This window comes from Elgaria multicarinata, chromosome 4 (assembly GCF_023053635.1).
Source record: "Elgaria multicarinata webbii isolate HBS135686 ecotype San Diego chromosome 4, rElgMul1.1.pri, whole genome shotgun sequence".
Lineage (NCBI taxonomy): Eukaryota > Metazoa > Chordata > Lepidosauria > Squamata > Anguidae > Elgaria > Elgaria multicarinata.
The window spans coordinates 97,004,608-97,021,390 of record NC_086174.1 but is presented as its reverse complement, the minus strand read 5'-3'; the positions used below and the strand labels follow the sequence as shown (position 1 = coordinate 97,021,390).

Genomic DNA, 16,783 nt, shown 5'->3' with positions numbered 1-16,783 from the left:
TGTTTCATATTATTAATTTTTCTCTGTCCTCTGGTTCATTTCCTTCTGCTTTTAAACATGCTACAGTCTCTCCCATTCTCAAGAAACCTACTCTTGATAGGCTATCTCTGTCTAACTACCGACCTGTCTCTCTGTTGCCTTTTGTTTCAAAGATCCTGGAGCGTGTGGTCTACTCTCGCTGTCTTGACTTTCTTTCTAGTAACTCTGCTCTGGATCCTTTTCAATCTGGATTCCGTCCTTTGCATTCCACTGAAACAGCCCTTACTAAGATCACCAATGATCTTCTTACTGCCAAGTCTAAAGGCCTTTATTCCGTTCTTATTCTCCTTGATCTAACCGCAGCCTTTGACACAGTTGATCATGATCTTCTCTTAGACTCCCTCCATGACCTTGGACTTTGTGGCTCTGTCTATAACTGGTTTGCCTCCTATCTAACGGGTCGCTCATTCAGCGTGTTGGCTAATGGCAACTCGTCTTCCTCTTTTCCACTTTCAGTAGGGGTTCCGCAAGGCTCGGTGCTTGGCCCGTTGTTGTTTTCTTTATACATGTTGCCCTTGGGTAAGCTTATTCAATCTCATGGCCTCCAATATCATCTGTATGCCGATGATACACAATTATATCTCTCATCTCCGGAACTTTCTCCTAATGTTCACGATCGTTTCTCAGCATGTCTTTCAGATATCTCAGCCTGGCTGCTTCATCGTCGTTTGAAACTTAATATTGCTAAGACTGAATTGCTTGTTTTTCCTCCTAAACCTTCTCCTCACCTCTCATTCTCTCTTACTGTCAATGATGTTACGCTTACTCCGGTCAATGAAACTCGTAGTCTTGGCTTTATATTTGATTCCTCGCTCTCCTTTCGTCCTCATGTTGAGACAGTAGCTAAATCCTGTCACTTTTTCCTGTATAATATTGCCAGGATTCGACCATTTCTGTCTGTCTCTTCTGCCAAGACGCTTGTTCATGCACTGGTTATTTCTCGGTTGGACTACTGCAACCTTCTTCTCTCTGGCCTTCCTTCTTCTCACATCAGTCCATTGGTTTCTGTCCACCACGCTGCCGCTAAGATCATCTTCTTGGCTCGCCGCTCTGACCATGTCACTCCACTTCTGAAATCTCTCCATTGGCTTCCAATTCACTTCAGAATCCAATATAAACTTCTCTTGTTGACCTACAAAGCTTTTCACGGTCTAGCTCCGCCCTATCTCTCCTCTCTCATCTCACACTATTGCCCCGCTCGTGCTCTTCGCTCCTCTGGTGCCATGTTTCTCGCCTGCCCAAGGGTCTCTACTTCCCTTGCTCGGCTTCGTCCATTCTCTTCTGCTGCCCCTTATGCCTGGAATGCTCTCCCAGAACATCTGAGATCTACAAGTTCAATCTCAGCTTTTAAAGCTCAGCTAAAAACTTTTCTTTTCCCTAAAGCTTTTAAAACTTGATGTTACTCGGACTTTAGACTGTTAGTTATACTGTTAGTTTTTCCCTACCCTGTGCCTGTTTACGCTACCCAGTGCCTGTTTGCATTCTCTCCCCCTCCTTATTGCTTTACTATGACTTTATTAGAATGTTAGCCTATGCGGCAGGGTCTTGCTATTTACTGTTTTACTCTGTACAGCACCATGTACATTGATGGTGCTATATAAATAAATAAATAATAATAATAATAATAACCGTGGTTTTATTACACTTTTGTTTCTTTTAAAAATGTATTTTAATGTGTTTTTATTCTGCTTTCATTCTTTTATTCTATTTGTCCATCACTCCAAAATTCTTGAAAGGGGAGCATTATATAAATATTATAAATAAATAAATTAAAGAACCTGTGAAAATTGTTTATAAAATGCCTGGAAAATACACACGGCGCCCTGTAGACAAAGTTGGATGCCACAGCAGGCACCAGAATGAAGTGTGAGGGACCGAACGGCAGGGAAACCCATCGAACTTCACCCCACCCCCGGATGGATTTCTCCAGTGTCCCTGGCCCACTCTTGTTCATTATCTTCTTAAGTCATTGTCCCATAATAGTAATTGCTTGCCAGCTCCTTACTCTATTGGGATCAGAGTTATATTCTTCACTGCTTTAGAACACAGAATGTAGTGAAAGCAGTCTTCGAACATCAGCAGAAATTCTGTATTTATTTTAGATTTTGGGCTCCTATCAAGTAAATTCCTAATGAGCTGTCAACTGTAGGTTGTGTTTCTGTTTTATGCATTACTTAATGGACTAAGTAAGCCTAAGTAGGCTTGTTGTCTCCTACCCTATCTCTGCTCCAATGAAATGATGAAATACGAAGATGCAGAAATGATGAAAAATGAGAATGCTTTCGCTGACATATAATTGCACTGCTCTGTTTTACTGTTCCGGTAATATTTCAATGTATTTATTGAGTGGTATATAAATAGCTTAAACTGACAAACACACACACTGATGGATCAGAGTAGAAAATGTGTGTGTGTGTGTGTGTGTATATGTGTGTGTGAAATGAAGGCTTTGTAACTGTATTGATATAATTGTAAACAGTATTTAAGGGGACAGTCGGTGATCATATTGACACTGATTCTTGGGTTTGTGACAGAATATAGGAATACAGGAAGCTGCCCTATATCGAGTTATACCATTGGTCCATCTAGTTTGACTGACAATTGATCTCCAGGATTTGAGACAGAAATCTTTCCCAATCCTATCTGGAGATTCCAGGGATTGAACCCTGGATTTTTCGTATGCAAAGCTCTATCACTGAGCAACAACCATGTTGAATATAGAATTAAATGACCTGAACACAATCTAGCAAAAGCTATTCACTGTTAAGTCCTCCCCATTCCATTCCACTGAAGGGAACTTGGTCATGATGATCCATCTTTGTAGGATTGTGCCCACTGAGAACTGCAGTGATGTTCATGATGGGTGTACGACCCATAACACCACAGGTTTGCATTTGTTTTCTGATTGCTAATTGGAGTTTTGAATATATCAGTTTCCAAGCAATAAACAAACCTCTGGGCATATGAAATCATACCATGAAAATGGTATCTCAATTTGTTGTTTCAGAATCACAGCAATTGAAGCATTGTGTCTTTTTCTCTCTCTCTCTTTATTTTTTCTAGGAAGAGCCATATGTGATGTTCAAGAAGTCTGATAAACCTTTGTATGGAAATGACAGATTTGAGGGATACTGCATCGATCTCCTCAGAGAACTATCAACTTTCCTTGGATTCACCTATGAAATTAGGCTGGTGGAAGATGGAAAATATGGAGCCCGGGATGATGCCAGCGGACAGTGGAATGGCATGGTCCGTGAACTAATTGATCATGTAAGTTGCTTTTTATAGGCTCTTATTCAGAAACTAAACATTTTCAGTTTGTCTTGGTAGGCCTTGAGCTAGAGACTTGTACAAGCTTCCCTGAAATAAAAAAGATGTACTTACTAATACTTACTATCTTCTCAGCCATGAAGTTCATTGGAAAATATGTATAATTCATGTCCTCTCTTTAGTTTATGTCTGCTCTCCTCTGTAGGCTAGGTTCTCTTGTTGTAAGACTAAGAATACTTACCTAGACATAAGCTAATATATACATAAATAGAAGAATACTTGGTGAAACGTCTTCTGGAATGTGCCACTTCAGATGGCAGGAAAGTGTGTGTGTGTGTGTGTGTGTGTGTGTATGCATGGTAATGCTCCATGTTTTCTTCCAATCCTTATGTAAAGAAGACTACACTAGACATCTTCTTCCTGACACCTACATTTCTATGTGCAGGAAGATTTTATTAAGATGTATGTGGATTTACCTGTGCCTCTGCAGTCTGAAGTAGTATAGTCCAGGTACAGTTTTGCCACATGGTCTATAGTTTGTTTAGATTAGGCTTTAGTTCATAAGTTAGTTGTAACTACTTCTGTATTATGTATGCATTGTCGAACCAAAGCACAACTAAGTGGGCAGCATTTGCTGTGGTGAATCATTAGTGTTCATCAAGTAGAATTTCTGGTGAGTATGTTTGTATTTTTATTTGCTGCATTGATAAATTGCATTTTTATATTATTATTATTATTATTATTATTATTATTATTATTATTATTATTATTATTATTGGAATCTTCTCTGGGAATCCTTGTTGATTTGAAGACTGGGATATTCAGTGTTCAAAAATAAAAAAAATAATGTATTTAGTTTGCATTTCGTATTTCCCTTAAGCCGCCTTGGTGGCTTAGTTTCAAATTAAAGTGCTTGGATACATCTGGTATGCACAATGAATCTGTAGATGGAAGCTCAGGAACAATCAAAACCCTCCTTGTGATACGAGACTTGATTTTATGTCCCAGAGGAATCCATATATAACCTTTAAAATATGTGGTATTATATTCCATTAGCATATACTGAGAAGAGCCCTGTCTCCTCCATTTAAAATATCAGCTAAGAAGTCTTAGACAGGAAGACAGAAATATCAATGCATGCTGAAACAGCAGGGTAATTCGATGTGAGTCAAAACAGATATCATTACAGGCAATTGTTTATAATTGAGTAAGTCAGGCATCCCTTCACTTTATAGCTTTTAAAACATACTCTCTCAGTAGGTGGTGCCAATTGAATTTGGTCTCCTGGAAATAGAGTTTAGTCTCTTTGAAAATTATGCAATTGTCTCCAGCTTCTTTGTGTTTTGTCAAATTTGCATTTATTTTGGCAAACTGCTCAATAGCGAGACATCTGATCAAAGCCACTTGTAATAACACAAGTATTCTGAGGGCTGCTGCCATTTAACGATACAGAACAAGGAGATACTTCTTCCATTTAACTTTATACATCTTCATTGGTAAGAATGGAATGTCATAAAAAACAAAACAATTCCCCCCCCCTTGTGACTGAGTGACCAACAACTTGCCTGCTGGCCCTCAAACCTTTTAGACACCACCCCCACCCCTGGTATCTTTTGATGACTGTTCCTTATATCTCCTCTCTACACTGTTATCCCTTAGATACATGTCAAATAGTCGTTCCTCAAAGCCTCTTTTCACTAAAGCTTAAGAGTGTGAATGGGGCTCCTTCAAACAACTTCCCTGACAGATATGTGTACTTTAAAATCCTAAATACTCTTTATCCCTTTTCTTTAAAACCATCGCTTATACATTAGAGAGATCTAAAACAATCTTAATATTTTACAAACTGTCTTGAACAGGGTGGGCAACTGCCGAAGGTCTGGGCCATTTCCAGCTCCAAGGTCTCTCCCCATGGGCCTCAGACTGTGGGGCAGCACATTGCCCGTGGAGCACCCCAAAAATGGAGGGCAAGAAAATAAATCATTAGTTTGCCACTGAAATTCAGTAGCAAATGGCTCTGTAGCACTACAGAGTGCTACAAGGATTAAATAATTTGTTTCCAAGCTAAATTAATTTACCCTTTTGGCACTGCTTAGCTAATAATAATAATAATAATAATAATAATAATAATAATAGTTTGGGGCATCGGGATTACAGTTGAATATGAATCCAGAAACCCCTTGTAGGTATTTCCAAATAATTGCATATTTGCCCAGTGGGCTTCTCAACTAATCTCCCTCTGCCATCTTTGAGCCTTACCCCCCATGACATATTGTAGACTTCTTTTAGAATTCCTTCCATTTTTTCCAACTGCCTTCTTGTTATGGAGCTGTTGCTTAAGAAAGAAAAGCTATAACATACAGAAACACACACACATACACACAAATACACACATTGTGGTCCAAATGTGCAGTCAGAAATTATGGCATGAGACTATTTTCAATCCCTGCCTATTCCTGCCACCTCCCTTTCCATGATGTGATCCCAGTACTCTATGGGGCTCATCAGACAAGTGTTTTATAGCATGCTCGTTACTGGCCACTTATGGCTTTTCGTGGGTCCTTTTCATGACACCATCTGCCTCCTGCTCCTGCTCGTTTTTCCATCACAACCCCCTCCCCCGGGAAATCCCCTTCCCCCCACCCGTAATGGAACTTGCTGCCATTTACTGCTGTGTGTAGGAGAAGCAGCGCGATAAAAACACCCACTGAATGGGCCACGTGGTCGTTGCTTACTTCCTCTTTCTTCCCCATGTGAAGAAAGAGGAAGCTGTTCATCCCTGTTGTGGGACAATACAGAAGGCAGCAGTTGGAATTGACAAAATAGAATAATGCTAATCAGCACACAACTGCTGAAATATTAAATGATATCAAAGCAACTGGGCTGGTAAACAGACATTTTATGTAAATTTATCATGTGAACAAACATTTTATAAAATTTATTGTATAAGCCACAAATTATTTTATAATAAGCATAAGTAGTTAATGAAACTGAACAAATTGTTAACAATAACCAAAGAGACTTTTAAGTCCTCCAAAAAAGGATTGACTTGGATCCCCAGCTAAAAACGCAAAACTCCAGGAGCAGTAAGTTGTTGACCAGCTGTTGTGGTACAATAAGTCAAAGCAAAAGTCAAAGCAACAGTAGGGAAATGCGATTCCCCTTCTTCCCCCATCTGATGACGCTCTATGTGAGAGTATGCAAGGGTGTCGTGTCATTAATTCTCTTGAGAGATAAATAGTCTGAAATAATCCAAACTGATGACCCTTATAGTTCAACTGCTTTAAAAAAAACCAACACCCCCCCCACACACACACCCTGAAATATGAAGGAGGATGGAACTAGGGCTGCATCATCTACTATGTGTACCTGTTATGTCTGCTTTCTGCCTTGCTCCCATGCACACAGTTTATTTCTCTCTTCTTCACACAACCAGGAGACAAGAAAATATAGGTTGCCTAACACCAGCCTCTCTTTAGTTAAAAGATATATACAACTCAGCTGGAAGGACTAGACTGTGCAACCAATTTCTCACATTGGTGAGCACTTACACAAGTAATCCAATTGATTTATATCTAGCCCCGAAGTGCTTGCTTTAAGTCAAGGGATTGATTAATGGAGATGGTCGTCAGTACCGCCTTCTGAGCCTCTGTGTCTAGCTCGCGAGCAATCTGTTTCTATTTGTCCCCCTTTTTGCTTTTGTTTTTTATTCCCACTGCTTTTATTTTTTTATTTCCGTCTGACTTTCCCGGGCTATTTGCATATTTATTAACTGATTTCCCCCCCTGTTTGTGCGTTTATTAAAAAATAACCTTAATAATTTTAATATATATTCTACCAAAAGTCCTCTTTAGAGAAACAAATAGAAATAGAGCTGTGCAAAACCTCATTTATTTGTGTGAATATTTCTACCTTGCTGAATACTTGTGTCTCATCTTTGGAACACTTATCTGTGAAAACAGGAACTTATCCATGAAATCATTGCAATGAATATATATATATATATATATATATATATATATATTCCTGAATTGTGGTTTTGCATTCCTTTTAAACATCAGATACACATTTTCTCGTCATTCCCTAATCAAAAGAACAGATCATGCTATTTGACAGTGTAACCTATTTTTTAGAGGAGAAACTTGGGCCATAGCTAGACCTCAGGTTTATCCCTGGATCGTCCAGGGGTCAAACTTGTTCATCTAGGTGACACACAGGGGATCCAGTGCTCAGGCAGGGGCGAACCCTGGATGATCCCAGGATAAACCTTAGGTCTAGCTGTGGCCTTGTACAGTAGTTAGGTCAGGGTTTTCTTGGTGGAGCGGGGAGGTAGAATGAAGTAATAGCCCATTTTATTTTGGTATTTTAGATGGGAATCTCTTTGCACAAAGGTAGCATCTCACCACTTGGGCAATTTGGATAAAACATGTGTTTGCAGAAATATTGTGATTCATGTTTTTTTTAAGCATACATAGGGTAATTTTTAAAATTTGTTGGGATAGTTCACAAGCTAGGTGTAGATACCTCACAAATCTGATTTCATCACTGTCTTTGATAACAGAATACCATTTATAAAGGCCAGTTGCTTCTTGGGATGTTTCACTTGGTTAATTTGAATAGGATTGAGAGTGTGAGCTTTTTTCTTTCATCCCTGTCCTCCTGTCCAAGCACAACATGTGTTATTTTGACTCCATCACACCTGCAAATCCCATAAAGCCCCTGAGCAGTGTTGCACATATGCTGGGCAATGTGTCATTGCTGCCTGTATACTCTCTCAGGTAGAGTGGTAATGAGGTGTTCTCTGAGGACGTTATCTTCAAGCTGGTCCAATGAAGTAAACATTTGCACATTTGACAAATACATCTGTGCTAGCATCACAGCCAAAAGGCACTGTGAATGACACATCAAATGGTCTCTTCTCAGAGCAGCTTCTGTTTAATATCTCACGGTTTAGGTGAAGAGCCATTTTCAATGATACACATGGGCACTCACTTTCATTGTTATATTGCAATTCCCAGTCCATTTATTCCACTGAATGAAAGTCACTTAAATATAAGAAGAAACCTTATCCTCAGTTGAGCAATTTCAATAATTTGTGGTCTATACTTGCCATTTTGGGGCTAGATGATTAACCATGTGGTGACAAGCCAGCTCCAAACATTCCTGAATGAAGCTGATTTTCTTGACCCTTTTCTGTCTGGGGTTGCATTAATTACCCTAGTCATCCAAAGCCCATCATGGTAAGTGTAACCTGATTGATTCTCCTGGTCTTCTCAGGAGCCTTCAATATTGATGTCCCATACTTCATAGTTTGGAAGAGGAAAACCGTATTGCATTAGTTCCAAACTATTGCTGGGCAAATTATCGAACATTCTAGAATGGGATGTTGTCACTAATATCATGACAGCCGGCTCTGGTGTTTTATTTTCCATGATGTTGGAGAAATAGTGGAACTAGTGCCTGGAGAAACTGTAGTGGAGACTTAGAAAATGAAGCTGAATCCAGATTCTAAAAGTGTTGATGGTGATATATGCAGTCCATGGGATGTTGGTTTGCCTGTTCAAGACAGTATTACACTGCCCCTGAATGATGATGTTTATATTTTAAGTGACAACATTATGGACATAGCATTTTTCCTAAATGAGTAGCAGCAGCCATGGCCAGGAGTGTTTCCTATCACCAAGTTTCCAGGACGAGTGAGGATCTTTCCAGTAACATTTACATCCTTGCATTGTTACTGTGGTAGAGTGGCTCTTAAATAATTATTACTATTATTCACTTATAACAGAGCAATCCCAAGTGCTCTCTCTCTCTCTCTCTCTCTCTCTCTCTCTCTCTCTCTCTCTGTGTGTGTGTGTGTGTGTGTGTGTGTGTGTGTGTGTGTATGAGAGAGAGAGAGAGAGAGAGAGAGAGAGAGAGAGAGAGAGAGAGAGAGAGAGAGAGAGAGACTTCCAGTAGGAGGTGTATTTGTGGGGGGGTGGGGAGCAGATGTAACTTTCCCCCAAGGACCAGTCTTAGTTTATTGTAATTTTCATTCATTGGAAGCAATGGGGGTGGGAATTATTTAGGGCACCTCTGAGCTGGCATAGAGGGGTAAACCTGGTGAACAAAGGTCTTGGGTCCAGTAGGTCCAAGGCTGCCTATGCCCCATCTTTGTCCTGATCCCAAGCCATCCTGTTTGGGGACCTTACAAGGCATAGTGGGAACCTCTATAACGGATATCTATTGTTCTCTGAGCTCCTCTCTGCCAACAGAAGGGCATCTCCACAGCTTCCAGCCATCTAATCTCCTCCTCCTCCATCATCATCATCATCATCTTCTTCTTTTCCATTAAATTTTACACAGACCTACCAAGGCAGCAGGGAGGGGGTGCCACCAACCCCTACACCTTTACAAAAGAGGAAATGAGGCTATAATAGCCTCTGTTGCTGCCACAATTCCTCCAAGCACCACTGTGAGGGGAATGGGGGAGAAAAGAGAGTATACAAAGAAGTCATAAAAACACAGAAGATTTACACTTGCCTTGAAGCTTCTCCAGGGGTGGGGGTGGGGTGTTACATAAGACATCTGCTCTCCTGTTTTCTTCCCTCCTATCCCAGAGAGCCAGTTCAGCACCTTTCTACAGACCCACCATATCTAAAGGTTGCTATTGAATCAAGATGATGTAGGCATCAGACCATCTTTAATAATTCCACCTCCTGTGCCATTTTTTCTTTCTAGGGGAAGACAAGGGCAGAGGCTAGTCTGTAGCATTTCAATAAGCAATGATCAGGAGATGAGACTACGGCCAGGTCTGCACCAAGCAGGATATGACACTTTGAAAATGCTTTGAAAGATGTATATGGAGTGTGTCCTGACCCCAACAAGTGTCACTACTTTTATAAACTGTTTTAAAGCAGTAGTGTAGATCCTGTCTCAGGCTCTATTGTAGTGGCAACCAAAGAACCTGGCTTATAAGGGGACAGGAAAGGGGGGGGGGTAATACATGCAACACGGCAGTTCAGGCTGTACAAGAACATGGGCATTTTTGTTCTGCATGGGAAGCTTTTTCGAATGCCTGCTCAGATGATATCGCTTGTCTGGGCTGTACCACTCGATGGATAACATGATTGAATGCTTTTCCAAAACCCTTCTCTTGACATCTACAGTAGTTTTGGTCATGGGGTGATTTTTTTTTTACCACTTCAATAAGAGCTAGTAACCACAATACCTCCAGGTCAGCCCAAGACATTTTGCTGCCTAGGACAGAAGAACAAATCCTGCCCTTCTGCCCCGCACCATCAAGGTTCATAGTACCCAATTTTGGCACTTGAGGCAGAAAAACCCACAAGCACTTTTTCCCTGGGATTAAAAATGCAACAGTAATAATTTACTGCCTTTTCAGGACACCCCTAATCAGCTGCCTTAGGCACTTACCTCATTCTACCTAATGATAGGGCTGGCCCTCTTCTAGAAATCCAGGTCTCTCAAAACATTATCTGAAGGACATTGTGGTTCTGCAGATCATTATGAGGGGCAACAAACACACATATGACAATTTGAGAGAAAGCACAGAAATCTATGGATTAATAGATGATATGGTTTGAAGGGCATCTCTGAAGGTCAATATTTTCTTTGTCCTTTGATTCCTGTTTCTCTCTCTCTCTTATGCTTATTCTTCTTTTGTTTTTGTTTTTGTTTTAAACATCACACGGCTGTTCTAATTTAGCTTTCTCCTGATTTATGTCTTTAGCCCTTTGAAGGCCATCTGTTCAGACTGCATTTTTATTTTGTGGCATACATTTATTTAGCATGTAGATTAAGCATTATTGTTTTATGCCAGAACCATTTCTCTTCACTTAAAGTAATTTCTGTTAATCATTATCAATTATATTTGATTAAGCTTATTTGGCAAACCTCTTAAACTAGCCTTTCTGAAGCCGTGCTTACAGATTCCCAATATTTGTTCAGTTTAGGGACACCTTATTCATTCTCCCCCCCACCCCCGATAGTTCCGTTTTGGTCGCTGTTTATCAGTTAGGCTTCTATATCATCTACACTGCTTTTTCTCTTTGCATATGTGAATGTGATATTTTCTTTTTCTTTTGCATCCTGGTAAATAACTCTCTGGCTATTAGATCTCTCTCTCTCTCTCTCTCTCTCTCTCTCTCTCTCTCTCTCCCTCCCTCTCTCTCCCTCTCTCTCTCTCCCCCTATCCTACAATCATTGAAACATGTTTCTACTCTCCTGTTCCTTTGTTTGTTTTCTCCTAGCCTTTCACATGATAATTTATTGTGAAAATTTGTAATATGCCAGTAAAAATCTCTGTGACTTTTGCACTATACAATCTAATTGCTAAACCCGGGAGTCTCTGCATTAACTACCCTGGCCTTTTTATTTCCAGTACTATTTGTTATGACCCAAATGAGCACATCAAGCATGACTTCTTTGTTTTTGCCCTTGCACCCCTGATAAGTTGAATCCATCTTAATTTTTAACACTTTTCTAAATAAACCTTTAAAAAAACAAACAAAAAAACAAACAAAAAGTACAAATGTCATTCTAGTCCAAAGCAGGTATTTTATTTTCAACTTTGAATTTCTGTGCTGCCTTTCTGTCCCCAATGGATCCCTCAATGTGTCAAGCTCTACTGTTCACCTTACCATCATCACACTGGAACAACCCAGTCTGTTTCATTGTCAGCTGAAAACAAAGGATAGATTGATATCACACTATACTTTCAGCACCAATCTGTGCGAGCACCTTATCCTTTGGGGTTATTTGAGGTTATTACTTTTATGGAAGATCACCATTCATTTGGTCGCCATTAGTAGGTTGTTGTCTATTTTATTTATTTAGGAAAACAACAACATCCTATACTCTAAGACTATTATTTGTCCATTTTGTTACTGTTACTCACTGCTGGATTTGTGCCACTATTGTTTCATTCACTCCTTGGGGCTGTCTAAATGCTCAGAAAGCCCTGGGGTGGGTAAGTGGTGGTGCAGCATCCCTGGGGCTTTCTGCAAAAGCTGTGGGGGAAAAGTGTCGGGGACTTAACCCAACCTTTTTCTCTGGAGCAAGGCGAAGACGTGCAAGATGATGACAAGACTGCCTCTTGCCTTGCTCCTGAGTTGCAGTGCAGACGTGACCAGGTGGTGCCTGGTGGAAAGCAACCTGAAAGCAACCCAGATGGCCACCCAGAAACCTCACGCTCCCTCCTCAGCATCAGGACTACCTGATGCCAACGCAGGGGAGGGAAAGTGTGGGGTTTTCAAGGGATGTAGCGCCAACCCATCACTGTAAAGACACCCTCTTATTTCTTCTGCACCTCACTTCTACTGTGCCCGGTGTAATATAATGAGCAACTCTTTATATTTAACACCAGTTGCTTTAGTTTCATTTATTGCATTGTTTTGGTCTCACATATTTAATTTATTAATTAACTTCCTAATTGTCTAGACGTTGCACAAATACATTTAAAGCATGGTAAATACAATAAAATCACAGAACAACAACATAAAACCAATAGACTTACACAACATAAAGCATAATATGATGTAACAACTAGAACCACCCTGAAGCAGAAGAGTTAAATCCACACCACAGGGGCTAAAACAATATGTCTTTAAACATTTTTTTAAAAAATAAAAATGGGCAATGGTTCTTTCTGGATATTCAAAGACAGTAAAGACATCCATGGGTAAAAGAAAGAAATTTATTTAGTTGAAATAGGCTAATAAAGTAATAAAAAGCAAGGTGATACATTCAAAGCATAAAGTATACTTTCCTTCAGCTATTAGGAATCCCAACAACTTATTAAGATAAGATCAGCAGCAAACATTATCCCAAAGTGGCTTGACCCACAGCACTGTTTCAGGATTAGCCTGCAGAGAGGCTCACAGGGAATCATATGATCTCATCCATTCTGGACATGGTCCCATGACTTCATACATCCTACATTTTTGCAGCCTGGGAGAAAAAACCCTAGCCTCAACAATCAGCAGGCTGGCTGGCCAACACAGATAGTTCCCATCTCCACTTTTGGCTGGACTTGACATTTTGCTGAAGTCTATGGGCATATCTAGACCTAGGGATTGGAGGGGGAAGATCTTGCAATATGGGGATCGTGAGATCCTCCCCTCAGTCTACATGCAGCATGTGAAGAGGATGTGGCACCTGCCAATTTTGTTTTATTGAAAATGAGCGCACAAGGGCTCCATAGCTACCATAAGTTTTTTTTAAAAAAATCCCATTCTCCCCTCACCCCTGATGGGCATGGAGCTCCTGAAAAGCCCCGTGCCCCATGCCTAGTTCCCAGCTCCTCACGTTTACTTGGGGGGAGCCGGGAAGAAACCAGGACAGCATCCCGAGACTGCGGGAAAAGTTGGGATTAAAGCTGTCCCAGCTATCCTGGGGAAAGGAAGGGATCATCTCCCCCTGACCCCGAGATCTCCTGTGCATCATGTGGACGCACAGGGATGATCCCGGGGCGATCCCTGGGATATCGCCTGGTCTAGACAAGCCCTGTATCTACAGGTCCTGAATATAGCACCAACAAGTGCTTCTCTGGGAACTAACATAGCTACCCCTATCAGTTCAACAAACAGACATAATGTGGCAGGAGAATTTATGCACCACTGAAGCCTCACTATGCAGTGGTCTTCTGCATATCCACTACAGGGTGCCAGGCAAGCTTCCCTTGGGAATACATTCCGGAACTGGTGGGCTACCACTAAAAAGCCATCTTGTTTAAAATCAGAAGGGAGAGTCTCTGATTTCCTCCCTCCAGGTGTGACAAAGAAGGAGAAGTAAGGGTGGGTACATGATGAGCCCTTCACCTCAGAATATGGGTGCAGTTGAAGAAGGGCTTCTGTGTATGACCTTAAGACGGGTAGCTACATACAGGAAGTAGCATTCTAACAGATACCAAGGATCCAAAGGTGCGTAGAGATCTATAGGCTAATACCAGCACTCTGGATTTGGCCTAAACCTAATTGGAAGCCAATGCAGGTGACAAAGGACCATCCTGATTGTCACCAATCAACCACATGGCATTTCCAAATTTGCAGCTATGTTTCAGAACATGCTTCCGTATGATGTGCTGCTGGCCATGCATAACACGAAGTCTTCCATGTCTGTCTAGCTTGAGTGAGACAATCATTGCATTTATAACCTTATGTGGGCATCAAAAAAGCCCCCTGTCTATACAGTGATCTGCACTCATGCAACCAGGCTGTGTGATGGATACCACCACCACCACCAAGAGTATTGATCACACATTTTGAACTTGGAGCGTGGACATGGAGTAGGGACAGACACCTCCATTTCATCGATAATAAATATGTTACGTAGCATTGTTTTAGCAGGGGCAAACATTGCCACTATTCATCATTTTTCTGGCATGTAACTAAGCCACAGAGCCTTGGGCTCATTATATACCCATCCTTATTTCTCCTTCTTTGTCACACCTGGAGGGAGGAAATTAGAGACTTTCCCTTCTGATTTTAAACAAGTTACCAATCCCTGTAACATCAAACTCTAATCTGTTCATATTTTGAGAAATTGTAGCCTCTAGGGGCATTTTGGGGTGTGAAGAAACCAAAACTGCTATTTATTTATTTATTTATTTATTTATTTATTACATTTTTATACCGCCCAATAGCTGAAGCTCTCTGGGCAGTGCACAAAAATTAAAACCATGAAAAGCATAATAAAACAACCAACAGTCTAAAAACGCAAATACAAAATACAATATAAAAAGCACAACCATCCTTTTAGGTTTTTATCCTATAACCACACAGCAGAAATTGATATAGATTAAAATACGGAATTAAAACAGCAAAGTTTAAATTTAAGTTAAATTAAATGTTAAAATAATGAGAAAATAAAAAAGGTCTTCAGCTGGCGATGGAAGGAATACAGTGTAGGTGCCAGGCCAACCTCTCTGGAGAGCTCATTCTGCAGCCGGGGTGCCATAGCAGAGAAAACCCTCCTCCTAGTTATATAACCAGGTTATATTTCAGCTCCTTCACCCTGAAGAAAAATGTTACCATGTTTTCACTAAGAGTGAAAGACCAAAGCAGACTAGATGGAGTAGAATGCCAGAAATAATTTTAAACACACACCATCTATATATAATGCATTTCATGTTCAGGAATAATGTAATGGCCACTCTTAATAATGAAGTACAAAATTTAAGGAAAAAATGGTGAAGTCATATTTGAAGCAGGTTCAAGGTGTGGCTCTTTTTGAGGAAGGCCTTTTTGGGAAACGATGTATGTTCCCAACCCCCATTTTATTGAGGGAGCCAAGTTCCCTTCCAAGAATAGGCCTACATTTGGCACTATGATGCTAAAGGCTTTTAAAACATCAAAGCACTTACTTTTGGAGCAGCATCATTAACTTCATTTGGCTAAATTGAAGTAAATGGCTTGAAGATTTCTGCTTAAGATATGGAGCAGAGATTTCTAGGAAGCATGATTTTCCTTTTCCCTTGTATAGAATATTAAGAGCTTCATGACAGTGAGTTACAGAGAGGAGAAAGCGCTAATGGTGAAGTAGTCTTGAACTGACTTTGGTTTTGCAATTCCCAAGATGGATCACGGTGCTGCAAACTGCTTTGATGTTGCGCTGCCCTTCCTCTAACTCCCTGGAGTCCCGGTGCGAAATGTTGAGCGCCTTTGGATACAAGTGAAAAACTTTTTATACGAATTCTCCAAGCACCAGAGCATGTCTCTTTCGCACCCACGCTATTTGGTGCATTTTTTCCCTCACAGACATACCCTTCCTTTGAAACCAGGTTAATCCCTGCCATAGAACTAGTCAATTTCCTCCAACCTATTGAATAATAATAATAATAATAATAATAATAATAATAATAATAATAATAATAATAATAATAATAATTTGTTACCTGCCTATCCCTCCGGATCGAGGTGAGGTACAACACAGTATACAATTTTATGAATAAAAGCTAGTGCAAACTAGGTTTTATTTGCAGAACATCATGAGCCATTTCCATGGTTGCAGCTACACTTTTTCCAGTAACAAGTGATCAAACACATGATGTCAGATCCCTACATGTGGAGTCCATTTCACAGTAATCTATTTTCCATGTTGTCTCATTTGTGTGATCATATGGAAGAATGTGGCAGTGTGGTAGATACCTTATTTCTGGAATAACATGTCTTTCTAGTTAAGATTTCATATCTTTGCTTAGAAGGTATTTTCATTGTAATGCTTTCAGTGCATTGGGTAAATAAAATGGGTATGTCCTCTTTTAGCCTCCCAGAATTCCTTAGTAAGTAGGCAGGGCAAACCTAAGCCTTATCTTGGGAAGTTATGATGCGGGAGTCTCCAAGATATACAAAGTTAGTGGAAGTAATGTCTGAGTGGCACTTTCAGTCCTTTTCCCCCTCACTGCCCAGTTTTTCTGCCCTTTAATGGATTCCTTCCCATTGGAAACAGTGGGATTGCTTTGTAAGATGGGCAT

The 16,783-nt window shown here is 40.4% G+C and overlaps 1 protein-coding gene across 1 annotated transcript in view; it reads left to right on the top strand.

The window, feature by feature from the left end:
• The window catches only part of GRIK2 (glutamate ionotropic receptor kainate type subunit 2), a 531,656-nt gene that overhangs the window by 314,311 nt on the left and 200,562 nt on the right, over window positions 1–16,783 (top strand). Inside the window, exon 10 of the mRNA XM_063124850.1 lies at window positions 3,103–3,309. Within this exon, the coding sequence (XP_062980920.1) occupies window positions 3,103–3,309 (207 nt within the window). The remainder of the gene's footprint in view (window positions 1–3,102; window positions 3,310–16,783) is intronic.